The 26,363-nt window shown below is 42.1% G+C and overlaps 1 protein-coding gene across 1 annotated transcript in view; it reads left to right on the top strand.

Annotated features, from left to right (window-relative positions):
• Positions 1-17,791, top strand: part of RAB7A (RAB7A, member RAS oncogene family) — a 90,597-nt gene extending 72,806 nt beyond the window's left edge. Inside the window, exons 4-6 of the mRNA XM_006895182.1 lie at positions 11,599-11,817; positions 14,326-14,454; positions 16,370-17,791. Coding sequence (XP_006895244.1) covers positions 11,599-11,817; positions 14,326-14,454; positions 16,370-16,465 — 444 coding nt within the window. The 3' untranslated portion in view covers positions 16,466-17,791. The remainder of the gene's footprint in view (positions 1-11,598; positions 11,818-14,325; positions 14,455-16,369) is intronic.
• Positions 17,792-26,363: the final 8,572 nt, after the last annotated feature.

A 26,363-nucleotide genomic window follows, 5' to 3' on the forward strand; every position in this document is an offset into this window, starting at 1 on the left:
GAGAGAAAAGGGCAACAATGAATGAATGGAAATCCACAATCTCTGTAAATGTTCATTGAAAATAATAATAATAATAATAAAAAGGTGCAACTGTAAGGGGAGCAAGGGCAACATGGAGACCACCAAGTTCAATCATTGTTAACTCTATAAAGGAGAACTGTCCCCATCAACAACATCCATAATAACAAACTACTAGCTATGCTGTACCTACTTCTACTGATCGCCCGGTCCAAAATTTGTTGCAAAAGTTATGGAGTTTATTAGGAAAATAAGTTGGGTGGGGCGGGGAGCGAGGGGAGGCAAAGGCTATCACAAGCACAGTGAAAATACAGGTTCAGTCCAGCAACAAAATATAAGAAGCTACCTCTGATTTTCTTAATCATCCAACAAGCAAATCTTTTAACTGTGGCTCTCTCTCCAAAGCTCTTGTCAGGCCACACCTTTTCACATCTCTTTACAGTCTGGATAGCTTTCTCTTTTATACTGACTTGCACTTTTTGGTGATATTGAAGATGCTAATCGGCAACAAACCATCTGTCTACAGTTTAGGCAGCTGGATACCACACCCTCAGGGAAGGCTAAGGCAATGGAAAGAAAAGCCATTTAAAAAAAATCCTACTACCACAGCTTGCACATTCTGATTACAAATGACTCTACCTTTTTTGTGTCTTGCTAGTCTTTCCAAATCATGTGGCACTCTTATGAAATTGTCCTTACATAAATCTGTCCAAAAGTCCTCTTTGTCAAATCTATACCCATCTTGAAGTTTCAACATTTGAGCTTGCCTTTGAACACATGCCTCAAAAGCTAGCATGTTCCCAGAGAGAAAGGACCCTATATGCTGTGTGTGACACTTTGTTGGCATGAACTTTAGGATACAGCTAACATGGATCTTCCCCTTAGCTTCACCTACACACACAATCCTGTTAGCATTGTCAGTTCTAACACTCAGAGACTGTGTAGGACAAAGCAGAACTGTCGTCTTTGCTATCCAAGGCTTCAGATCTTGATAAAAATACATTTTCCAGTGTTTTTCCTGCTCAAAAGCTGATAAATAAAAATCACCAGTCTTGGTTAGCAGCTGAATGCTTAACCTTTAGCTACCAAAACTATTCCTGTATTCTAGACATGCACAAAATACATTTAAAGTCTAAGTAAACCATCAGTAAGATTGCCAGGTTTCTTCTGAGTTGTTTAGCAGCCAAGTCCACTAAGGGTTTACACTGTCCAAACCAGAGGGAGATAAAGCCACAAAACAAACCAATAAAGCACCCACTGCCTTCACATTGTTTTTAGGTGCCATGTTGCTTGCCACTTCAACTATGTTTCAACTCATAGGTACCTTATAGAACAGAGTAGACCTCCTCTAAGAGTTTTGAAGCTGCAAAATATTAAGAAAGCAGAATACCATCTCATGTCTCAGAGAGTTCATACCACCACCTCTTTGGTTAATAGCCCAAAGCTTATCCCATGAAACCACAAAGGTTCCTTTACCTAAGTACTCCTAAACAAAGCAGGCTTGAAGGAAAAGCAGACAGACAGATTATAGTAGTAAGGAGGGTACTAGACGCTAGTGACAATTCACAGCTGGCCATGGGGATTTGAGTTTATGACAGAAACGAGACTTTATTAGTTATGCAGAGGCACATGGGACTGCACACAGAAGAGGATTTAGAACTGAGTCTCTCTTTAGATACATACATACATACATACGTACACGCACAATTGTGTAGGACTTCAGAAGATTTTCTTAAGAGAAAGCAAGACTGGAAGACTTTGGTCCAAATCAGTTTGCAGAAGTTGTGTTTAAACTACTAGTGGAAGAGCACAATTCAGGTGTCTGTCCACCATCTTTGACAGTCCTCCTTTTCTCTCTTTTTTCAAAAAAGTGAAAAACCAGCCTGCAGACTAGGGGAAAGTAAAAAATTGGACAAAGGACTCATCTCTAAAATTTGTAGAAAATTCTAGCACCTCCACAACAAAAAGACCCAAACTCCAATAATGAAATGGCCAGAGAATATGAAAAGACAATTCGCCTAAAAATACATTCAAGTGGCCAACAACCTCATGAAGAAATACTGGAGATGCTATCAGATGTAAATCAAAACAACAGAACAACAGTGAGATAACATTGCACCTTAACAGTACTACTCATAATGTTCATTAAGACAGCAAACAATAAATGCTGACAAGGATGTGGAGAAGTTGGAACTCTCATACCTTGCTGATGGGGATGGAAAATGATGCAGCCTCAATGGAATGCAGTTTGGTACTTCCTTAGTAAGTTGGGAATAGAAACACCAATTGGTCCAGCAATCCCACTATCAGATAAGGCATGTTGTTGTTGTTATGTGCCATCAGTCGCTTGCGACTCATAGTGACACTATGTACAACAGCCCTAAACCCTGCTCTATCCTGTGCCAATCAAACTGCCTCTGACACACCCATCCCAATTACCCCAGTCATTGAATCAGTCCACCTCTTAGAGGGTCTTCCCCTTTTGCGCCATCTCCCACCCTCCCAAGCATGATGTCCCTCTCCAAGGATCTATCCCTCCTTACAGCATGTCCAAAGTATGTCAGATGAAGCTCCAGAATCCTTGTGTCCAAGGAGCAGCCTGATTTAACCCTTTCCAGGATGAATCTGTTTTCCTAGCAGTCCATGGTACATTCAATACTCTTCTCCACCACAACACTCAAAGGCATCAATTCTCCTTCAGTCCTTCCTAATCATTGTCCAACTCTCTGATGCATAACAAGTGATTGCAAAGACCATAGCCTGTATTAGACGCACCTTGGTCTCCAGAGTGACACCATTGCTCTTCAGTACTTTGGAGAGGTCCCTAACAGCAGACTTTCCCATCACAATGCATCTTTTGATTTCCTAGCTACTGGTGCCAAGAGTATTGACTGTGGAGCCAAGCAGACTAAAGTTGTTAACAATCTCTATCTCTTCACCATCCATCCTGATGCTGCCAATTGGTCGGTCCAGTGGTGAGAATCTTTGTCTTCTTGACATTGAGCCTCAATCCATACTGAAGGCTGCAGTCCTTGACCCTCTGCAGCAAGTGCGTCAGGTCCTCGATTTCAGCAAGCAGGGTTGTGTCATCTGCATAGCATAGATTGTTACCAATCTGACGCCGCACTTCTCCTCATAGAGCCCAGCCTCTCGGATAATCTGTTCTGCATACAGGTTGAAAAGATATGGAGATAAGGCCTATATATCCTAAAGAAATAGTACATTCCATACAGACTGACATAAGCATGCACCCATATTGCACCCATATTTGTAATAGCAAAGTGTTGAAAACAACCCAAGAGCCCATCAACAGATGAATGAACAGAGAAACTGGCACAGTCACATAATGGAATATTATGCATTACTTAAAAACTATCAATAATTTGTGAAAGAGTGTACAATATGGGGCTTTATATACAAAATCAACCTTGAAGGGTTAACAGGAATAGGATATGGACAGAGAGGGGAGTAAAAATAAGTTGAGCTAAGAGAAAGACAATACATATTAAGGGATTGACTAGACAGTGTACTTATTAATTACATTAATCAGTGATAATTTTATAAAACACAGTGTAAAACAGTATGATTTGTAACTTTCACTGAGTTGAAAATAACAAACCAAAACACAGGTTGGAGCTTTGCTTTGTTGCTTTCTCAGTGGAGAATTCCAGACCCAGTGTCCATGTGTATAGATTCTAAATCTACACTCCATATGGCACAGAAATTTCTGCTGTGATGAATTTAACATAAATCCCTGTAACTGCTGGCAAAAAAGCAAAGATTAATGCATTCTTAAGGATGCCTTAAGGAACCCTAGTGGAATAGTGAACACCATACCAGCTGCTTAACAGAAAAGTGAGCTGTTCCAATCCACACACTGCTCCTTAGGAGAAAGATAGACAGTCTCCTACCTGGAAGATTTACAGTTTCCAAAGTAGGATGGAGGATTGCTATGAGTTAGTTGGAACTGGCTGTACTGCAGTGGGTTTGGTTTTCAGGATTGGTAAGGAACATGCGCAACCTCGAGACAGAAGACATATCTTAGAAGAAGAGTTCCTAACAACATGAAGAAGTAGTATATACCATATGAAATGTTTACTATCACTAGAGATCTTTTCAAAAGAAATAGAAACTATAATGAGAACAAATAACTATAAAAAATGAAGAGAGATACTATGATCACAAAGGTGGGTTTCCCAAGGCGAGGCTTTTCTATTGCTTTCCAGATATGCTGACCCCTGCAGTTTCCCCAGATGAGGGAAACTCAGCTGCGTAATTTGTGGCAATAAGGGACTGCATTCACACTTTTCACCTAAGTGGAAAAAAATGGGGATATTAAAAAACTTAGAAGTTCTGTGTTATTAAAACAGTCATTAAAATAAACTAATAGTTAAGCATAAACTCAAGAAAATAGTAAACTGTTAAGAACTGACCAACTTATCAAATTATGAAGAAGAAACCTCAAAACAGCAGGAACACACATATACCCCCTTGCTTCCAAAAGAAAGGAATAGAGAAAAGACAGACTATTTGACTTACAAAGGAACAACCGTTAGAATGATGAATTTTTAAAATAGCAACAAGTCCAAAAGGTAACGGAATGCCTTTAAGATGGTGGGACAAAATACCATCTGAAGATTCTATGTACCTACCAGCCACATTACGATCTGGTGCCAGGAGGACCAGACCTGTAGAGCTGAGCTGTGGTTTTGAGGGCCGTATCAGCCAGGAGATTTGGAAGTCTGAGCCATCCTCTGCTGGATGGGGTCCGTTGTGATGTAGTCATCTATGCACGTCAGGTTTGAACCCTGGCGTGCTGCACTCACAAAATGACCCACAGAGCAGAGTCTGAAATAAGCTGCTTGTATTCCTTCCTGTGAGACTGAAACAAGAGACTAATTCTTGTACTTTTGCTGCTAGATTTGTGTTTACTGGCTAAGTTTTTCTCGACTTCAGTGTCCCTGTGAATCATCTGGACCCTTGTTGACCCTCAGTTTCTTTGTGATTGAGTTGGTGCGTAAGCTTCTAGGTAATACTGATACCATTGAAGAGAGAACCACATTGTATAATAAGGGTCTAAAGAATTGCATGTGAAATTACTTTAAATGGTTCTGGATTATTTGTGTCTTTATTTTTTTTTTTTTTTAATTTTGTGTACGTGTACCGTCAAATCAGATCTGACTGGTACAGGAGGATATTGCGCCTCCTTCTCCGGCAGAGCGTCTGGTGGATTCGAACCGTGTTCCTCTGGGATTGCAGTTCAGTTTCTTGCCACTAGGCCACCAGAGCTCCCCTTATTTGTGTCTTTAAAGAACTAGAAGGGAGCTCTGGTGGCCTCGTGGGTAAGGAGTTCTGGTGCCAACCCAAAGATAGATGGTTTGAATTTACCATTTACTGCAGGGGAGAAAGATAAACCGTCTCTTCCCGTGTGTTTTACAGCTTCTAAAAGCCTCTGCTGGAGGTCATCTATTAATCAGGTCCACCTGGACAACAATGAGTGGAATTGGTTTTGATTTGGAAAGACTAGAAATAAATGAAAATCATTATGTAAAGAAGATAGCATCTTCATCCTAGAGATTGAGAAAGCCCTTTTTTTAAAAAAAAAAAGAAACATTTTTTTTCTGTCAACCTTAATTCCACTTTTTAAAAGACTGAAAAAACCACTCAGTTGTTGTTCGACCCACTAAGTCTGAGCCTAAGCAGTAGGGCCTGAGACCAGTCTTCAGTTGCAGGCTGAGCACTCCAGTCTTCAGTAGGGAACTGCTGCATAGTCACAGAGGGCACCTGCACGCCTTCAGACCAGTCCACAACCTCAGGCTGAGAGACAGTATATTGAGCCATCAGTTCTCTCTGAAATAACTCCTTGGTCACAGCCATTTCAGTAGCAGCCTGCCCTTCCTTTTCAGTCTCTACAGAAGTACAGATCAGGCATGACATCCTGTGGGTTCTCCTGGAGATTATGCCCCATATGCACATGACTTCTCAGGCTAGCATCCATCACTTCAGACTTGTGGAGTGACTCTCTTGTTGCATGAGATAGCAATGTTTGTGCAGTACAGAGGACAGTCTGTTACACAGGGAAATAGTGAGCAAGTTCACATACAGTGCTCCCTAGATCAAAGGCTGCCTAGATCTGGTTAGTGAAGATTCCAGGAGTGAAGTGCCTGGCAGTAGGAGTGGGTCCAGTAGCAACAACAAATTTCAGCAGGGCTCTTTAGCCAGTGTTTATGAAGGATGTGACACTGACATCAGCTGGATTTTCAATGGCACCAAGGGCCGGAGCAGCCAAGAGAAGATTCTCCCCAATCCTCTTGAGGTTTGTGATGTAGGTACTATCACTTCCTTTTGTAGAAATACTGTTCCATTTGGAAGACAAGGTTGGTGCCACCCAGTATGTTCCTGCTGCAAGGACTTTGAGGATATCCTCCCCCTCTATCTGCAGGGCATCAAGGGCTCTGGACATTGTGGAATTTTCCCCCATTAAGTTATGATAAGGAACCAGGACAACACCAAATAGACACTTCTGTGGGTAGTGTGGAAAAGAAATTCCATATATTGTTAAAAGATATGATAGTTGAAATAAGAAAACCAAAGCATAACAAAGAACTTTTGGGAAACTACCTGATAAGTCCATTTTCTTTGATGCTATTGTTGTTTGCTGATGTGGAGTAGAGTACAACTCATAGCACCCCTGTGAACAAAAGATCTGAACCCTGTTCTGTCCTGAGCCTTCCTGACACACAAGAGCCTATTTGCAGCAGTCACCGTGTCAGTCCACCTGGTTGAGGACCTTCCTCTCCTTCGCTGACCCTCCACACTTCCCAGCATCCTGTCCCTCTCCAAAGAAAAACCCCTCCTAGCAACATGCCCTAAGTATGTGAGGTGAAGCCTCATCATTCCTGCCTCCAAAGAACTACACCCTCTTCAAGACATACTTATTAGTTCTTTTGACCGTTCATGGGATGTTCAGTGCTCTTCTCCAGCACCATAGCCCAAAGATGTTAATTCTGTCACTCATTGCCCAGCTTTCAGATGCATACATAGCAAGTGATTGGAAATACTATGGCCTGAATCAAACTCACCTTAGTCCTCAAAGTGATTACTCCTCAACAATTTGGAGAGGTCTTATCCTCCTGACTGCTAGTACCACTCGTGATGGTATTAAGGTGGCACAAATGGTTTGCCATGAACTGCTAACCAGAGAGCTAGTGGTTCAAACAGAGGAAAAGCCTGGTGCTTGCTTCTGTGATTCACACTCCCAGTAGTCCTGTAGGACAGCAGAGGACTGCCTCATCAGGTTTCAAGGCTGTAAGTCTTTACAGAAATAGACTGCCACCTCCTTCTCCCTAGGAGCCATTAGTAGATTCTAACCACGAGCCTTCTAGTTTTAAAAGTTTAGTGCTTACCCACTGTTCCACCCTGTGTGTTGGTAAAGAGCATAAGAAAACCCTTGGGAGCTCAGTTCTTCTCTGTTACACGTGGGGTCACCATCAGATAACATCAACTCACAAACAGGCTTTGATTATTTTATTTATATTTTCATACACACACACACACACACACACACAGAGAGAGAAGAATCTCCATAGTGATAGGTAGAATAGATACGGGAAGGAAAAACCAGACTTTAAAAAAAATGACATATTTGTTGTTAAGTACTGTTGAGTTGGAACGATGCCTAGCCAACACCCAGCAGGTTTCAGGGGCTGTAAATTGCATAGGACATTGCGTTTCCTTCTCTTGTGAAGCAGCTGATAAATTTGAACTTGGTGCCTTTGAAATGGGAGCACAATTCCTTCCCAGTGCTCAGAATTGGAAATCCAGAGGATATTTTTGGTATCAGATAAGCCACACCAGGAAAGAACTGAGGCATGAAAATGTATAGAGATAGTTAAAAGGAGGTAAATACAGGCTTCAGTGAAGTCTGATTTCATTTACTCTACCTTAGAAGAAGAGAAGAGGGACTAGACCAAACATCATACTAGCTAAGAATTTTCCAGGATCACCCTGGCACCATCTACAGGTTGTGGGAACCCAGAGTCCAAGGGTTGATGGAAAAGAAATCTGTATGAATGAAATAAGGTTAAAAATAAAGATCTGTTAAATTTGTCCTTTTGTGGTGACTTAGAGTTATTGTTGGACTAGAAGGTATTTCCAAGACCGTAGGGTCACCTACAGTGGAGACGTTTCAGTGGAGAATACAGTATAGGATGAAGGGGTTGATGATTTACTTCCGTAACTGTCCTTGTGAATGACCACAGGATGCTTTACAGTGGTGGAAGATGAGGGGCAAGAAAGTCACAAAAATGCACAGTGGATGCAGCAGTAAGACACTAGAAATTACTAATATTTAGTATTAAATGTACTCAACCATGCATGAAAAATTAAAGGTCATTTGAAGTCATAGTAATTTAAGCAGTGTGATACTGTCATGCAGATAGACCAAGAAAATAGTAGGCGTAGAACAATGTACACATGGGTGTGTTTAAGTAGTTACTTCTTTAAGTGTTAACTTCTCTCATAGCAGTAGGTACAGGCAGGATTGCTTAGTAAGGGAACTGGGACATCTCCTTCCCGTGAGTTATAGGGGTAGCCAGTGAATTCAAGGTCTAAATGTGGGAAATTGCAAACTGGAAGCTTTTAAAAGCAAAACATTTAAAAGATATGAAACAGGATCCACATCTCACACCATACACAAATATCAACTCAAAATGGATGAGATACCTAGGAGTAAAGCCCAAAACGATAACGTTCATAAGAGACAAACTGGAATTAAGCTTAGAAGCGCCAGTCCAAGGTTTAAAGAGACTGCCAAATACAACCAGAAATGCACAATCTGAAGAGGATAAAATGGGACCTTCTAAAGATTAAATCCATGTGTGCATCAAAAACGTTTCTCTAACAGGATGAAAAGAAAACCTACAGACTGGGAAAAAACATTTGGTAATACCATCTCAGACAAGAGTCTTATAACAAAAGCTTACAGTATACTCCTGGGCCTCCAAAATAAAAAGACTGATAACCCAATTACAAAGTGGGCAAAAGACATGGAAAGGATTTTCACAGAGGAAGATAATCGAATGGCAAACAGACACATGAAGAAACACTTCAAATCACTACCAATAAGAGAGATGCAAATAAAAAACTACACTGAGGTATCGTCTCGCTCCTGTAGCAGTGGCAAAGTTTACCAGGGCAACAAGTAATAAATGTTGGGGAGGATGTGGTGAGACAGGAACTCTTATACATTGTTTGTGGGATTGTAAAATGGTACAACCACTCTGGAAGGCAGTTTGGTGCTTTCTCAAAAAGCTGAACATAGAAATTCCATATGACCCAGCTATTCCACTAGTTGAAATACACCCTGAGGAAATGAGAACTGAGGCACAAATTGAGATTTGTACACCAGTGTTCATAGCAGCATTATTCACCATCTCAAGAACATGAAAACAGCACAGATGTCCAATCACAAATGAATGAATTGAGATTATGGTACATTCACACAATAGAATACTCTGCAGCACACAGGAGCAATGATTTTGTAAATTATTACCTAGCTTGGAAGGGACTGGAAAGCATTATGCTGAGTGAACTAACTCAGTCCTACAAGGATAAATATTGTATAAGACCATTATTGTAGAATGAATATCAGGATCCAAGAGGGGTGGGAGAGGTTGGAAGCAGAAGGATGAGAATGTGCAAAGGACGAGGGGGATTAATCATGGGGTTGTATAATTTGATGGGTGGAGGGGTGAGGGAAATTGAAAGAATTTGTTCTTGAAAACAATATATTCAAATTTTGTAAACTAGTAGAAAATTAAGGAAAAAATAGATAATTACAAATGCTTCAAGAGGCACAGTAGGCCACTTTAGACATCTCTGAATAACAAAAGTTCACAGAATTATAAAGAAATCACACACCGAGAGAATATACTGATAATGTCTTACAAAGCCTTAGTACATATATTAAATAGTTTAATGGTAATTGAGTAAAATGACAGGCAATTAATAAAAGAGACCTTACTGGCCTGTGACTTGACCTGAGAGAATTAGAAAATTAAGAGTGACAAATTTGATAATTTCTTTATGAAAATGAGCATCTCATGATATTAGCCATCTCACTGCCTTTGGAGCAACTACAACTCATAGTGATCCTGTGCACAACAGATCTGAACCCTGCCCTATCCTGAGCCAACCTCACTGTGTCTGATCACCTGACCCTATTGCCACAGTCACTGTATCAGTCCATCTCATCCAGGGTCTTCCTTTCCTGTGCTGACCTTCCACTCTTTCAAGCATGATGCCCTTCTCCAAGGACTGGCCTCTTCTGGCAATACGCCCAAAATAGTGAAATGGAGCTTCAGAATCCTTTCCTCTAAGAAACAATCTGGTTTCACCTTCTCCAGGACAGAATTGTTTGTTCCCTTGGCAGTTGTTCAGTACTCTTCTCCAGCACCACAACTCAAAGATGTCAATTCTTTTGCCATCTTTAGTCCAGCTTTCTGATACATAGCATGTAATTTCAAAGACCATGGCCTGGATCAGGCTCACCTTAGTCTCCAGACTGACATTGTTGCTCTTCAGCACTCTGGAAAAGTCCCTGACAGCTGACTTTCCCAGTGCATCTCATCTCTTGATTTCCTTACTGCAGGTGCCAAGATTGTTAATTGTGGATTCAAGCAAGGTGAAACTATTAGCATATCTCAATCTCTTCTCCCATCTTTCACGATACTACAAGTTGGCCTGTTAGACCAGCTTCCCAACTTATTTTTCTGCATATAGATTGAAAATGTATGGAGAAAGAACACATCCCTGACACACTCTTTTCTTGATTTTGAACCATTAAAAGTAGCAATATAGAGAAGAAAAGGTAAACCAGCAGGTATCTCTGGACTTGCACATGTTTTAGGGCTCCTGTTGGAGAGCTGTTCAGGAGGTCTTGTGGGATTTGGAATGTGCTTTGTTTACTTAGTTGTTATATAAGTTAGGATTATATAACACTACTTCATATACTGCTCTTTCTTATTTATTGCCATTTTACATATTGCTCTAACCATCCTCTCTATTTATACTGAGGCACTATAGTGTCCATTCTTTGCTCTGTTTGGGTCCAAAATAACCTTTGGGCCAGTGGCTGGCAGTTGGCATGTGAAGGAGAAATTTATTGGGATTATAAGAATAGGGTCTAGGTTCTCTTTTCATAAATAAAAATTAAAATACACTTATATTTTCTTATGGTAAACTATGTACTGTAAAATGCAGAGATTTAAATGTACAAGTTGGTGAGTGAGCACCTCCCAATGTTTTCTCTCACCCACTGACAGAAATGTTCTAGAGTACACAAATACTATGTTTCCGTTCTAATACATAGAAACTCTACTTCCTTTTTGTGGTTGCTGCCTACATTAACATTTTTTGTGTGTCTCTTCACACTTATACACTGTTTGTCAGTGGTCTTTCTGAATTCTCCATTGGTGAGGGAGGCCCATATCTAATTTCTGTCTTTCCGCCTCATCAGCATCCCTCCTTTCTCCTGGAACTGTGCCCACACCCTCCCAGGAATAAATATCTCTTTTGCAGATCTGGGACACAGCAGGACAGGAACGGTTCCAGTCTCTCGGTGTGGCCTTCTACAGAGGTGCAGACTGCTGCGTCCTGGTGTTTGATGTGACTGCCCCCAACACATTCAAAACCCTTGATAGCTGGAGAGATGAATTTCTCATCCAGGCTAGTCCCCGGGATCCTGAAAACTTCCCTTTTGTTGTGCTGGGAAATAAGATTGACCTCGAAAACAGACAAGTAAGTGCTAAAGATGGTGGAAATCATCACAAACAACATAAAAGCTTAGGAACCTTCACTTAGGAAGGCCAAATTACTGACTCAAAGACAACCTTCTTTTAGAGGACGCTAAGTTAGGGATTTTAGCTTTGGCTGATAAAAAGCCACCTATCTCAAGGGGCCAGTACCCAGTAAGAACTATGTATGTGTACCCCTTGTGGTAGGAGCAATAGTTCTTGCACCTCCCAAAAGTTGGTTTAGGAGGACCACCAACTAGTCAGCTGCACAGTCCTAGCCCTAGCTCTCTTATTCCTTACCTACCTATTACAGATGTATTCCACCCTGACTTCCCCTTGTTCAAAACAGGGGTGGTGAAAGCCCCTTTGAAAACTTGCTAACCAAGAACTCGGTGCAGTGTGTGGGGTTCCGTGCGCTCACTGTCCCTCTCTATCTGACTTAATGTGGTGCTTTGCAGTTGGCCCTCTAAATTTAAAGGCAGACTTGAGTGTGAATCCTGGCTCGTGCCTGTGAATTCTCTTGGCATCTGAGCCTTTACTCATTTTGTTTTCTGGGGTTTTTTTTTTTGTTTGCTTGTTTTGGGAGGGGTTTGGTTTTTGGTTTGTTTTTGTTTTTGTTTTTTAGGTTTTTTTTCTCTGAGCCTTTACTTGTATAGTGAGTGTTTGGATCAGATAGCAGTATGCCCAGAAGCCCCAGCACAGTTAGGGATTGGGAAATGGAGGCTTTCTAAGCAACTCATTGTTGTTGTCTTCTTTGCTGAGAGACCAGGTTATGAGGTGCTGCCGTGAATTTGGAGGACTCATGCTAGGACTCTGGAAGGTGCTGTCAGTTACTCTAGGTTTAACTCAACCTGGCTGCCTTGAGGATCCAGGCCTGTGAAACCTGGTATCAGTCCCTGTGCTGTGCTAGCAGGCTCTCACTTGGAGCTGTTGCCTCTCTTAGCCCCATTTCAGTTTCTGCACTTAGATTTGAGATTTTAGAAATAACAAGAGCACTTTTCAAGTGCTCTTCCAGCTCCAAATGTCTAATATCTCCTTGTGGAGTTTACATTAACATTACCCAAAGAATTTGGTGTTTGTCCTGAATTTCTGAGAGATTCTCTCTTTTAAAAAAAAGCAAACAAAGCAGTAAAAACAAACTTGGTGTTTAAGCCCCTTGGGTAAGGACTCTAGGTCCACATTCTTTGAGCTCCTTGCCTAAAGAATAGAAGTTTGAGCCCACTGGCTGCTTTCTGAGAGAAGGAAAGGCAGTCTCCTTTATTAAAGAGTACAGCCTCAGAAACTGGTGAAGCGTCGCTGTGAGACATGGCTGACATGCAGTGGATTTGATTTTCTTAAACGTTGAAATAATGGTCTATCTTAAGGAAGAAATCCTAGAATTTGCATTACATGACAAGGTACCCTCAGTACCACCCCCCCCTATAAAAGCTCTTAATCTTCTGGTTGGTGGAAACATTGATGCAAAGGGGGAGATTACATGTCTTTCCTTTGAGGATGTGGAAGCTCTTGTCCTGTTTATCTTATGTCTGTTTATTTATATTTTTTAATTTTTATTTTACTATAATAAAGCTATAATCCTAAGTATAGCACTTTTCCTTGAGTTCTGTGAGCTATTCAAATCCAAAGGAGTTAGTAGGAGGTAGGTCAGAAATGAGGCCCTATGGGAGTCTGGGGAAGCCTTGCATTTATAGCTAACAAGACACAAGTGAGGTATTGTGTGGACTCCCAGACTTGTAGTTGGTACCTGCCTGTTTGGCAGCCTGAAGGATAGAATCCTTTATCTAGTGCTATCTGGTCGAGCTCTGAAAGACTAGGATCAGAGAAGTGGTACATGAACAGCTGGCATCAGAACTGAGTAGAGAAGTGGATAGTGGAGATTTGATGTGATACTTTGGCTAGTACCTTCCTTCATGGACCTGCTTGAGTCCGTGTGTATACAGAGCATTATTTTAGACTTTCAAGGGGCATTTCCATTGGAAACACAAGACATTTCAATAACTATAACCAACTATGTTTCTGATCCTTGATCTCTCTTCTCCCCTCCCTCCCTCAGTGACATTGCCAAAAATGGACTAAGTGTAGGAAGCAAGAATTTAAATGTGAAGGGCTAATGAGAGCAACAAAACTCTGATCCAGATGACACAGCAACACTGACATCCCTGTGCTGCCTGTGTTTTCTAAGCCAGAGTCCCTGAGGTTCCCTCACGTCTCTCCTGAGCTGCCACCTTGTTTCCCTCACAAGTTGCTCCTAAGGATGTCCAAGATTCAGCAGCCATGGGTTCCATGCAGATTGTAGGTTTTGCTTTGAACCCTGGTTCTCCTCCCTAATAGTTTGCAGGGTGGCTGAACAGTGCTGTAGGTTTTTCTTTGACCCTCTACTCACACACCATCCTCATGTCTGCTCCTTTACACCTACAGTACAGTGTGGGGATGCTGGTTTTTCCTGTGAATGGGTGAACCAATACTAGCTGCTTCTGTGATGAACCCATGTGAGTCTTACTTCCTCTTCCAGGTGGCTACAAAGCGGGCACAGGCCTGGTGCTACAGCAAAAATAATATTCCTTACTTTGAGACCAGTGCCAAGGAAGCCATCAACGTGGAGCAGGCGTTCCAGACAATTGCACGGAATGCACTTAAACAGGTGGGTCCTCTGCCACCCCTAATCATCATTTGACCATTAGTCAAGCCTCGGTTTCCTAATCCTTCCTAGCTATTCATACCCATGGCCAGGTCATTTATATACCCGTCATTTGGCAGTACCACTTATGGCCGTTGTTGTAAGAGAGTAACCACTTACTTGCCTGACTGCTGGTCCATCCCAGCTCTCCATGGGCTCAGACATTGAATCTCTGTGCTGTAGACGGCCTGTTAGCCGGAATTTCCTGATCATTTCAAAATAGCTCTTTGTAAATTGGCGTTAACTTTACCTGCACTGCTAGTGACCTTCTGGCTTTGTTTTCCTTTTATATCATCTGCCATTTTCTTTCTGATAAAAGCAAATTTTCATCCTCTATGGTTGTTTGGGGTTTTTTAAATTTCTATGTTTCCTATCTAAATTGTATCATGTCTCTAATTTAGCTGGAATATATTTGAATTAATGACAGAAGAGACCTAATTTTATAACGTTTGTGAAATAGCCAATTGTTGCAAATACTAGCAACTAGTTGCTAAATATTCTCCCCCCACTCCCCTTATCTCAATTGTATTAAATGTTTCTAGTTTAGAATCTTTTTCTGGTTTCACCATTTCTTCAGTGGTTTATTTGTTCCTGTGCTGCCTACCACCCTGGCGTGACTTTCCTATTAAATGTATTCCTTAGTACTGGTGATGCAGCCACTTTGGAAAGTTGTTCGGCAGTTCCTGAGAAGTTTAAACATAGTTGCTATCTTAATTATCATGTAGTGTTGTTAAAACAGAAATGCCAGAAAGTGTGACTTTAACAAACAAGTTTATTTTCTCACTGTCTAAGAAGAGTCCTCTAAATTCAGAGCACTCATCCTGGGGGAAGTCTTTCTCCTAGTTCTTTTGCGTTTTGTTCCATGGTTTCTTGCAAGGTGACATCATTCCCTGACCTATACCACCCCAATCTCTGCTTCATTCTGTGCCTGGTCAGCTTGGCTTGTAGTTCAGAGGTTATTCATTTAGGATGGACCCCACAAGGTATGGCCTTATTAACATAATAAACCCCATTCCCAAATGAGATTGCCTACTAAAGTATTCCAAACTGAGTCTGTTCCAATTTATAGCATCCCTGTAAAACAGAGTAAAACTGCCCCCTGGGGTTTCCAAGGCATCTGTATCTTTACATCCTTGTCCAGTAGAGCACCAAGTGGGTTTACTGACCTTGACCTTCCCATTAATAGCCAAACATGGAACCATTGTGATCCAAGGGCTTCCTTCCACGGTTGTAAGGTTTAGGAATTATACCACGCATTTTGGGTAGAGGGGGATGCAATTTAGTCTGTATTAATTACCATATTGTTCAGCAGTTCTATGCTTAGGTTTTTTAAATATGCCTCTGGAGTGGCTTCAAATAGCAAGCCTTTTGGTTGAAAGCCAAGTACTTAATTATCTATACCACCTAGAGAATTCAAATTACAAAATAATCCCTTCAGAATGACCCATCTACTCAGACATATCTCCCCAGCTGAATGATGAGAACATCATCCACATAGCTTACATGGCACACCATGCAACATTTGAGATATAAACCTTTGGAAGAAAAGAAAGTATTAGCAACTAAAGGGCCGTACAGAAAGCCTCTTTGAGCTGGATGTAGTCCTAACTAGATCCCTGGATTAGGATCTGATGGTCAACTTTGGGCCTTGATTCCCTGTGTCTGAAGATTGCTGCTCTCCCTGGCAGAAATGTCTCTGTTCACGTTGACCTGGAGTCTTTCAAGAGTTAAACATCTCCTGCCAGGTCCCGTTCTCTCTCAGCTTCTTACCCATGTATAAGTGTGCCCTTATGGGGAGGAGAGGGCGAGAGGTGAGAGCTGGCATTCCCCTGTGCCTTAAAGCGCTAAGTAACGAGCTTTTCTTTCTTGCCCTGCCCAGGAGACGGAGGTGGAGCTGTACAATGAATTCCCGGAACCCATCAAACTGGACAAGAATGACCGGGCCAAGGCCTCAGCGGAAAGCTGCAGTTGCTGAAGGGGCAGTGAGGGTAGAGCACAGAGTCCTTCACAAACCAAGAACACACTTAGGCCTTCAAACACAAGCCCCTCCTTGCCTCTTTCAAACAACACATAAATTGATCTCTCATTTCCAGCTGCCAAAAGAACCCCCACCGGACACTCACCCCCATCCACCACACACACAGACCTGACAGAGCAGACAAACTCAAGCCCATGCCAGTGACACAGCTTCCTGGGGTCTGCCCACCACACGGAGCCCTTGTCTGGGCATCAGGACAGGCCAGCATCCTCCTGGCTTGGAGTCGGCGTTAGAAGATTGTTCTTTTTCACTGGAGAGAGAGAACTGTTTACAGTTAATCTGTGTCTAATTAGTTACCTGATTTTTTTTAATGGTCTTGTGGTCTTTTTACCCCACCTCACCCTCCTCCTTATGAAGGCTACACCTTGGGAAGGCTTAGTGCCCACGGTTCATTACAGGCTCACACCCAGTCTGATAGGCTGAGTTTTGTATGTATCTGTTAATGCTTGTTACTTTTAACTAATCAGATCTTTTTACAGTATCCATTTATTATGTAATGCTTCTTAGAAAAGAATCTTATAGTACATGTTAATATATGCAACCAATTAAAAATGTATAAATTAGTGTAAGAAATTCTTGGATTATGTGTTTAAGTCCTGTATAGCAGGTGTGTAAGACAGCGGGGTGAAGCCCTATCTGGATTGCAGAGTGTTAGCAGCTCAGAATTCGAAAATCCAGCTAGAGGCAGTATTCTGTACAGTAGACACAAGAATTATGTACGCCTTTTATCAAAGACTTAAGAGCCAAAAAGCTTTTCATCTCTCTAGGGGGAAACTGTCCAGTTCCCATCTGTGTCTAAATTTTCCAAAAGGTTGATTTGCTTAATACAGTGGTGTGTGCAATGGATAAAATGGCTGTTATTTCAAATATTAAAATTCTCATTTCCCCTTTTTTCTCCTGCTCCATGCTTCAAACCTCCTGTTAGATCAGCATCTTACTATAAGAGGGAAAGGAAAATCCAAACAGATCTGTCCTAGTGATTTACCTTTGTTCTAGAAGGCACTCCTCTCGGGATTGTGGTATTCTTAGGTTAGCAGACGTTTCTCTCCATCTCCCCTCCCGACTCTCCAGTTGCCCATTATTAATTAACCTGTTTCTTTGGTATGAACCCTTGCAGTTCTGCTCCCTCCCTAGGATCTGCCCTGCATTATAGCTTGCTTAACGGAGCACTGTCCCTTTTTTCCAGAGGTCTACATCAAGGGTGTGGGCCAAGTTCTTCTGTAAAGAGATGAACGTGATGCCAATAAAATTTAACAAGAACAAAGATCTTCGTCCTCTGCCCTGTCTTTTTTCCTCCTCTCCGACCCTTGGCTCAACAAAGACCACAGCAACTATTTCCAGCCGTTATTTTTTCCATTAAGAGCCCTTGAGGGCACTTGAGGCAGAAAGACCTTTCCAGCTTTGCAATACGTATCCTGAACTTTATTGTGTTGTTTTGTTTTTAAATCTATACTGGTAGCAAGGGGAGAGGCCCTCAATAAAGAATACATTGTCACTTTAGAGGAGCAGCCACCATGATGCTCTGTGGGCCACGCACACCCTGTTGGTTCAACTTAGCTTTTGTGTGCAGTTGTGTTTTGATTGACTTAGTTGATAATACCATGAAATGTTGAGTTTCTCATTTTTTAGAAAAGGATGATTTGGCTTCAGGGGACTTGTGTTCCAGCATATATAAGCCACTGGCTAGAACTGATACAGATTTTTCAAACGTGTTCCCTTGGCATGGATCTTGAATCCTATTGCTTCCACTTCTGAGGCTCCTCAGTTGGTTTTGTTCCTTATAGCTGCTCTTGGCATGTCTTTCCTTTTTTAGAGACCATATTCTCAGGAACTCAGTGCAGCACAGTTAGAGACTACCCAACCACCAGAGCTAGTAGTCCGTGGTTTAAATCTTAACAGTCTCTCCTCTAGCTTCAGCCTAATTAGGCCTCTAGACAATCTGTCTTCCACTGCTGAGGGCCCAATTACTAGATTATACCTCTACAAACACAAGGTAATATATCTTGGTCCTGAGCTTTGTGAGGATGACTTGTATGACATTGTACTTGACCTTGTATGTGACCAATCCTGACCTTGACCATTGTATTTACCATGTTGTTAGGTGCCATATAGGTGATTCCAACTCTTACTGGTGACCACACAACAGAATGAGCCAGGCCCAGTCCTGCGTTATTGTCATAATTGTTGCTTTATTTGCAGACATCTTCCCATGCTTACCTCAGAGAGCATTCTAGCTGCACTTCTTCCAAGGTAGACTTGTTGGTTCTTTGGCAGTCTGTGAGTATGTTCATCATTCTTCACCAACACCATAGTCCAGTGACTTCAGTTCTTTTCTAGTCTTCCTTATTCATTGTCCAACTTCCAAAGTGACATCCTTCACTTTTAGCATTCTAAGATCTTTATAGCATATTTGCCCAGTGTTGCCCATGCTGCTTCCATGGGTATTATTGCTCATGAATACAAATAAAATTAAATATCTGGCAACTTCAGTCTTACCATTTACCTCAAATATTTACTGTACCTCACTCTAATTTTAAGGTTCCCCTTGAACTCCTGTGACCCCTGCTCCTGCTTCTGCTCCTGGTGGTCATACTAAGTATGACTTCTGAAATGAACTGCAGTCTGACTCTCCCGACCTTGAGGTTGACTTTAAACTTTAAAAATGACATTGAACTATCTGACCCTCAGACTCATGACCTAATTTCTCATCAGCCTGATGTATTTTACGGAGATATACTTAAATACCTAAATTGTATACACACGTACACACAATACATTCCTCTAGATTTGGCTTAACTGCGATAAGTATTCATAGGTAAGATTGACCTTTGCACTCCGATGGCCCCTTTTCCTTATTCCTACCTAGAGTTATGCAAAGCATGAGCTGTTGAAAACTTGTCAGTTCTAATTGGTAAGGATTTACTTTGTAGATTTGTTGGGAGTGACAGCAAAATGGACATTAACAAATTTTCTCATGTTTAGGAGGGTAGAAATCTAAATTCAGGGTGCCAGATGTAAAGGGAGCCTTTGCCTTTCTATCATCTCTTTGGTGAAGGTCTTTGTTCCCTTACAGCACCTGTGGGCTCGGTGGTGTTTGGAGATTTCCACATGTCTTTTGTTTTCCATCTTTCCCTGGTTCTAGGAGGTTCACAGCTCAAAGGCCCTGAGTCCAAAGAGCATACTCTACTCTCAGCTCTTCTTTGTTGATGGTGTGTAGGTCTCAAGAAGAATTCTTTTGTGCTTTAATTGTGATTTGAGTGAAAATTCACAAAACACAGATTATTTTCACTCAAGTTTTCCTTTTGTTCTACCTGATGAGCTTAAGATTGTGGCTTGAAATAAATGTGTGTCACTGTTCACATTCATCTCAGTTTGTTATAATGATTAGTGAGAAGTTACTTTTTTGAATACAAAACTTGTATTCAATAGTGTACGTCCATTTTGTTTTATGACGTTAGCTGCAGTCCCCTGGATTTGACAGCAGTCTTCCCACCTCTCTAGGTCCCTTGTTTTCACTCACTTCTTTCTTACCCCTTCCAAACTTTGTTTTGTGGCAACTGCTGCCCTTTTGATCTAATTTGGTTGATTGTTCTGAAGACGGGTATCCACTTTACTGACCTGTTGTCTGAAAAGTTAGTGCCAAGAGTGGGTTCAGTAAAGACTTGCCTAAAAGGCCAGGGCCTTGGGAGCCCTATCAGTCTCTTAACAAGATTGATGTGTCTGATACTTTTTTATTGTTACACATCTTTCTGTTCATAGCCTTTATCGGCCAAGGCAGGCACAGTCTAGTTTTTCTGGTTTAGTGCTTTAACCTGTTTCCTTGAGTCTCTGGTTTTCTTCACTTATCTTTGCTTACATGCTTTTTAAGACCCAATTTCTGATCACCAAAGTAGGGTGTAGAGCATTGTCATAAAGGTTAGTGGTGTGCCAAGATGTTCAAGACACTAGTTATAAGTCCTCAAGGCCAGTGACTCAGTCCTTCAAGGTTGAGGTTAAGAAGTTTGCATGACTTTGCCCCTGTGTGCTTTACTATCTACCTAGATATATTTGCAGCACATACAGATAAGGGGGTGGGGTGGGGGGGACAAAAAACTGGTGAATCTCTATGTGTTCATGGAGAAATGGCATTTCAGACCCGTTCAGCTTATGTACCTACTGTGTATCCACTCCTAAATTATAGTTTGCTTTTACTGTGATTGCAGGATTGTGTATGTAATTGCCAACCTACCCAGAAATTGCCATGAGGAGTCAGAGGTAGATGGACAACCCCCCTCCCATTGTTTCTAGCACATGAGAAGCCTTCTTAGAATGTATAGCCTTGAGGTTGAAAAGCCTTGTATGTATCCAGCTTTCACTTCAGAGACATTGCTTCCATCTCTAGGGCTTGGGAGGTTAAGAGGTACTATGAGGTGAGTTAGGTGGCCTCCTAATCACTAATACAAAGTAGGTGGTTGAAGGAAATAGGGAGTTGCTGGGGGGGGGGGTGGAATGCCTCTGCTGCTAATAGAAATGGTAGTCGGAGTCCATCCAGAGGTGCCTTTGATAGCCCATGGAACACAATTCTGTCCTGACATGTGGAGTCACCATGAGTCAGTGGCAGCCGGGGTTTTTTAAGAGTTTTGAATGGAGGACATGTCCAGAGCCAACGAGTCTCCTCCAGTTAGTTTTATGAGATCCCAGTGGTTTATCTTTTGTGCATTTTTAGTTGACATTGGCAGGCTATAGAAGATAGGACTTTTTGTGTGTGGGAGGGGTATTTTATTATGTATCATTGAATCGAATCCTACTGGCACAGCAGGAGATTGCATTCCTTCTCCAGCAGAGAAGAGTCAACTCAAACTGTGCACCCTTGGGATTGTGGCACAGCTTCTTGCCACTAGGCCACCAGAGAAGAGAGTACTTTTGAGAAGAATGTTTTGGAAGATGCTTATTATAGTAACACATTTTTTAACTTAGTGTGCTCTAAATGCTATTAGGTATGAGTTGAGAGAAGACTATCTGGGACTGAAATTGTTGCACTTAACAAGAATTCTTACCCACATCCCATCTCAGATTCATCCTTAATTCCTCCTACTTCCAATAAGAACTTACCTTTAATATCATCAGTGTTGCATTGTCTATGCTCATTTTTTTAACTTTAAGAGAATGTTTGTGACTGACCTTACTGACCACATTATACAGCTGCTTTCCAGTTGCACTAATTAACTTCATCCTGATACACTCTGCCTCACAGTAAGAACATGATTTAGAGGTGAGTGTGTGACAGATTGCTCACAGTAACAAATCAGGAGTCACACAAGTCAACAGAGCTTAGATCATTGTCATTACAATTATTAAACTACTCATTAGCTCTCAATCAGAAAAAGGGCATGCTGGAGGTAAATGTGTATTTCTGAGTTTACATTAATTATGTTTTACTAATCATGACCCAGACCTCAGCAACACATTCTAAAGACAAGACTGCTCCCAAGATGACCTAGAGCTTTGATCTTTGTCCTGACCCTTCATCCTTTTCTACATCCTGACCCCAAATATCTTCATGAAACCTTGACTCTTATCCTGAACTTGCCACTTCCTGACCTAGAACCTGACTCTTACTCTGATCATCCTCCTAAAGCTGAGCATTTTCCTGACCATGTTAGGGGTATTTTGTTTGTGTTAGGTTATGTTTTAAACTTGGCCATAACTTTGCTCCTGAAATTCATACAGTTGATTTTGATACGTAAGTTATTCCTCATTGCAGATAAGTGATCACTTGACCCATAACACTCTCAGACTTTGAAATGTCCTTTAAATTGACCCTGAATATCATCTAAAATGTAATGACTCAACTATGATTAATCTTGAACTTGCTTTAGACGTGATCTTGAGCTTTCAGTTACTGAAATCTTCCTGGCCCTGATTCCCTTTAATTACATTCATCTTGAACAACAGGTTACACACTTTTGCTTACTCTTGAACTTGACCCTGATTTTGAACCTCCATTGTTGTTAAGTGCTGTTGAGTACGACTCATAGCCACCTTGTGAACAAAAGATCTGAATCATATTATATCTTGTGCCATCCTCACACTTCCTGACACCCCAGAGCTCATTGCTGCAATCATCGTGTTAGTCCACTTGGGCAAGAGTCTTCCTTTCCTTCATTGCCCCTCCACCCTTCCCAACATCATGTCCTTCTTCGAGGAATAGCCCTTTCTAGCAATATGCCCAGAGTATGTGAGGTGAAGCCTCATTATTCTTACTTCCAAAGAGCACTCCAGCTGCACTGTCTCCAAGACATACCTGTTCTCTTGGCTGTTCATGGGTTCAGTGCACCACAGCTCAAAGGTGTCAATTCTTTTTCTGCCTTCCTTCTTCATTGTCCAGCTCTCAGATTCATAGTAAGTAATCAGGAAAGACTATGACCTGAATCAGACACATCTTGGTCCTCAAACTGACTTTATTACTCCTCAATAATTTGGAGAGGTCCCTAACTGCATATTTCCCCAGTGCAATGCATCTTCTAACTTCCTGACTGCTAGTACCAATGATATTGTGGATCCAAGCAAGACGAAACTATTGACAGTTTCAGTCTCCTCTCCATCCATCAAAATGCGAATCAGTGGTAATAAAAGTATTTATGAGCTACAGTTAGTTTAAAGCCTATTTCTGATTCCTAAGACAAAAGTTGGTTTTGGCCTTTTAAAAAGCCCTCAAGTCTATACTATCACCTTCCCTTCCCATCACCACTGATTGTTAGGGAATAAGAAGCCTGAACATACCTGTTTTATCCATTCAAGAATCAGAGGGATACGGAGCTGATTGTACCCTCACAGTGAGTCCTCATGGTGATCATTTATTGAGGACCCATCTCATGAGCTCTGGTGTACTAGTGGGTAAATGCTGTCAACCCAGAGGCAGGCAGTACATATCCACCAGCCGCTCCTAAGGAGAAAGATGGGTAATCTCCCCATACAATTTGCAGCCTCAAGAGTGTCAGCAGTGAGTCATTTCTAACGTACAGCAATGAGTTGGGTTTGTTGATTGATTCCTGAGTTAAAAAGATGGCTTCAAACTGGTTTGAACCAAATCATGACTGACAAAAATCAGAAGACTTGAATTTTTAAAATTTGTGCTAGAACAAATTTCTTATGGAACAGTGGAAACCCTAGAATGGGGTTCTGGAAGAGGGTGATAAGCTCTTGCCAGAACCAGATACAGGAGATGAGGTTACTATCAGGACTTGGAAAGTGACGTATATTCAAAGTAGTATGGTTGGTTGTGATCTTGGAGCTGAACTGCTATTTTCAGAACTCCCAGTCAAGAGATTGGGTGCTGTACAACGTACATGGGGTTTTTTTTATAGTTTGTGTGTTTGTGTGTATGTGTACCGTCAAATTGGATCTGACTGGTACAGAACTGCTTCTCCAGAACTTCTGGTGGATTCAAACCGCACACCTCCTCTGGGATTGTTTTGCAGCTTCTTGCCACTAAGCCACCAGAACTCCCTCACAATGTAAATGGTTTTAAAGAGGTTGTCATCTTGTAAGTTTTCCCATTTTTCTTTTCACTTCACTCATATTTTACATATTTCAGGCCTGTTTGAGGTTTGCTTCCCAAATTATGAATAAACTGGAAAGAACTGGTAGGAAGCCCTGTTAAAAAATCCACATGTGCCTCTTCAGCAAGCACCATTGAGATTTTGATGAGTGGAGGAGCACAAGCCAGGAGACTGATTTGGTCAGGTGTTATGGGCCTGATCGACCAGGGGACTGGACTTTTTTACTTGGAAAAAGTGCAGCCAGGCTGCTTCATAGAGGCAAGGTTGGTGAAACTTCTCACAGACTTTGGCCATGTTATCAGGAGGGACAAGTCCTTGGAAAATTACCTCATGCTGGGAAAGGTCAGCAAAAGAGGATGCGCCTCCAAGGAGATGGCTTAACAAAGGGATTCTAACAGTTTAGGGGTGTCAAAGGCTAGGGCAGGGGCAGGATCACTATGAGTCATAGCATACTGGATTACAACCTAACAACAAACAGCAGCCAGGTTTCCATCTCCTGAGCTTTGTGGCCTGGTGGACACTGGAAAACTGGAGAGTAACCTGAGTGCCAACAGCCTTGTTCTGCCCTCTTGGTCCCCTTCCATCCAGTACAGTGCCTCAATTTGTAGAATTAATGGCAACCCTCAGTGGCCTTTTCATAAAGTTTTGGTATGCATCTGTTCCTTCTACTTTCAAAAGCTGGTCTGTCACTGCAGGGCATACCCTAGCTGTCTTTCCAGCCTTTTCTCTCTTTAGGAAGGATAATGTGGGCTTAGTTTTGTCTAGAAATTGTGGAAGAATGGGAATTTATTATGATCTTTCATGCGAAGAGTGTACCTTCTGACCCTTACTTTACCTTGGTGAGCACCAAAATCCTAATCCTAACTCTGACTGCTTTCCTAGAAGAAAAGGAAAACTGAGCTGAAGACAGTAATTAATGCCTAGTCCAGGAACCTTGTAAAAAAGTGTGCCAGCTGCATAGAGATGGCCCAGGTGACCTTTGCACTAACTCCACAGAGGGGGACTAACACACTCAAACTCTCTCTTCCTGTCTCTCAAGTATGTGTGTGTGTGTGCGCGCGCGCGTGCACGTACTTGTCTGTCATCTACAGCTCAAAGCAGGCATGGTCTCCCACACTCCACCCACTTCTCATTCCAGCACAATTCTGCTGCTCTGTTTGGTCTGAAATCCATTACAGTGGCTGCACAGATCTCACAGGACTGTACTCACAGGGAGTGGATTAGGGAAACTGATGGGTTACAATTCAGGTTGACAGCAGGATACAATTCCTCAGTCAGGATAGCTTCTCAAACATGCTCACTGACCATCTGACATTCATCCTCACGGCTTCAGTGTTCCCTGCAAATCAAGACACCTTCCACACTCTCTAGCAATGGTGGATGAAGGCCCTGGCTCTGGATCTGGGTGTAGAAGCCCTGTCTTATGTTGGTCTCTGGTTCTCTGCTGAGGTGGCTGCTGTGCTCAGGTAGATCTTGGTCTGACTGGCACAGGAATCTCATCCTGTACACTGTGCTCTCTTCTTGCGAGTTGTAAGATCCTTACATCTGATGCTACCTCCACTAAGTTTAACGTGGTAGGGTGGTGAAAACTGACCAATCCCATAATGATGAACCACACCCTATTCCCCCTCAAGTGGTGAGAGTCAAAGTCGATGACTAGGAAAGCCATTCTGACAATAAAACCTTGGCACCACAACCTAGAAATGGGGTACAAGGCCCAGCCAACTCGATGTGTGCTGCATAAACATTCTCCTTACCCTGTGTGCCCTTTTGCCCAGCACTGGCCATGCAAGTGGAGTGCCAATCTGGACACATGTTCAAAATTAAAACATTCAGAGTTGTTCCTGTTATGTGCCGTCTAGTCGCTTGAGACTCATAGCGACCCCATGTACAACAGCCCTAAACTCTGTCGTGTGCCGATCACACTGTCTCTGACACTACCATCCCGATTATCCCAGTCACTGAACCAATCCACCTCATAGAGGGCCTTCCCCTCCTGCGCTGTCCCTCCACCCTCCCAAGCATGATGTCTTTCTTCAAGGGCCGGTCTCTCCTCACAACATGTCCAAAGTATGTTAGACGGAGCCTCAGGATCCTTGCCTCCAAGGAGCCACCTGGTTTAAACCTTTCCAGGACGAATCTGTTTGTTTTCCTAGCAGTCCATGGTATTCTCAATACTCTTCTCCAGCACCGCAGCTCAAAGGCATCAATTCTCCTCCTATCCTCCTTGGTCATTGTCCAACTCTCTGATGCGTAACAAGTGATTGTGAAGACCATGGCCTGTATCAGACGCA

This window comes from Elephantulus edwardii, unplaced genomic scaffold (genome assembly GCF_000299155.1).
Source record: "Elephantulus edwardii isolate Elephantulus edwardi_28Jun2011 unplaced genomic scaffold, EleEdw1.0 scaffold00161, whole genome shotgun sequence".
Classification (NCBI taxonomy): domain Eukaryota; kingdom Metazoa; phylum Chordata; class Mammalia; order Macroscelidea; family Macroscelididae; genus Elephantulus; species Elephantulus edwardii.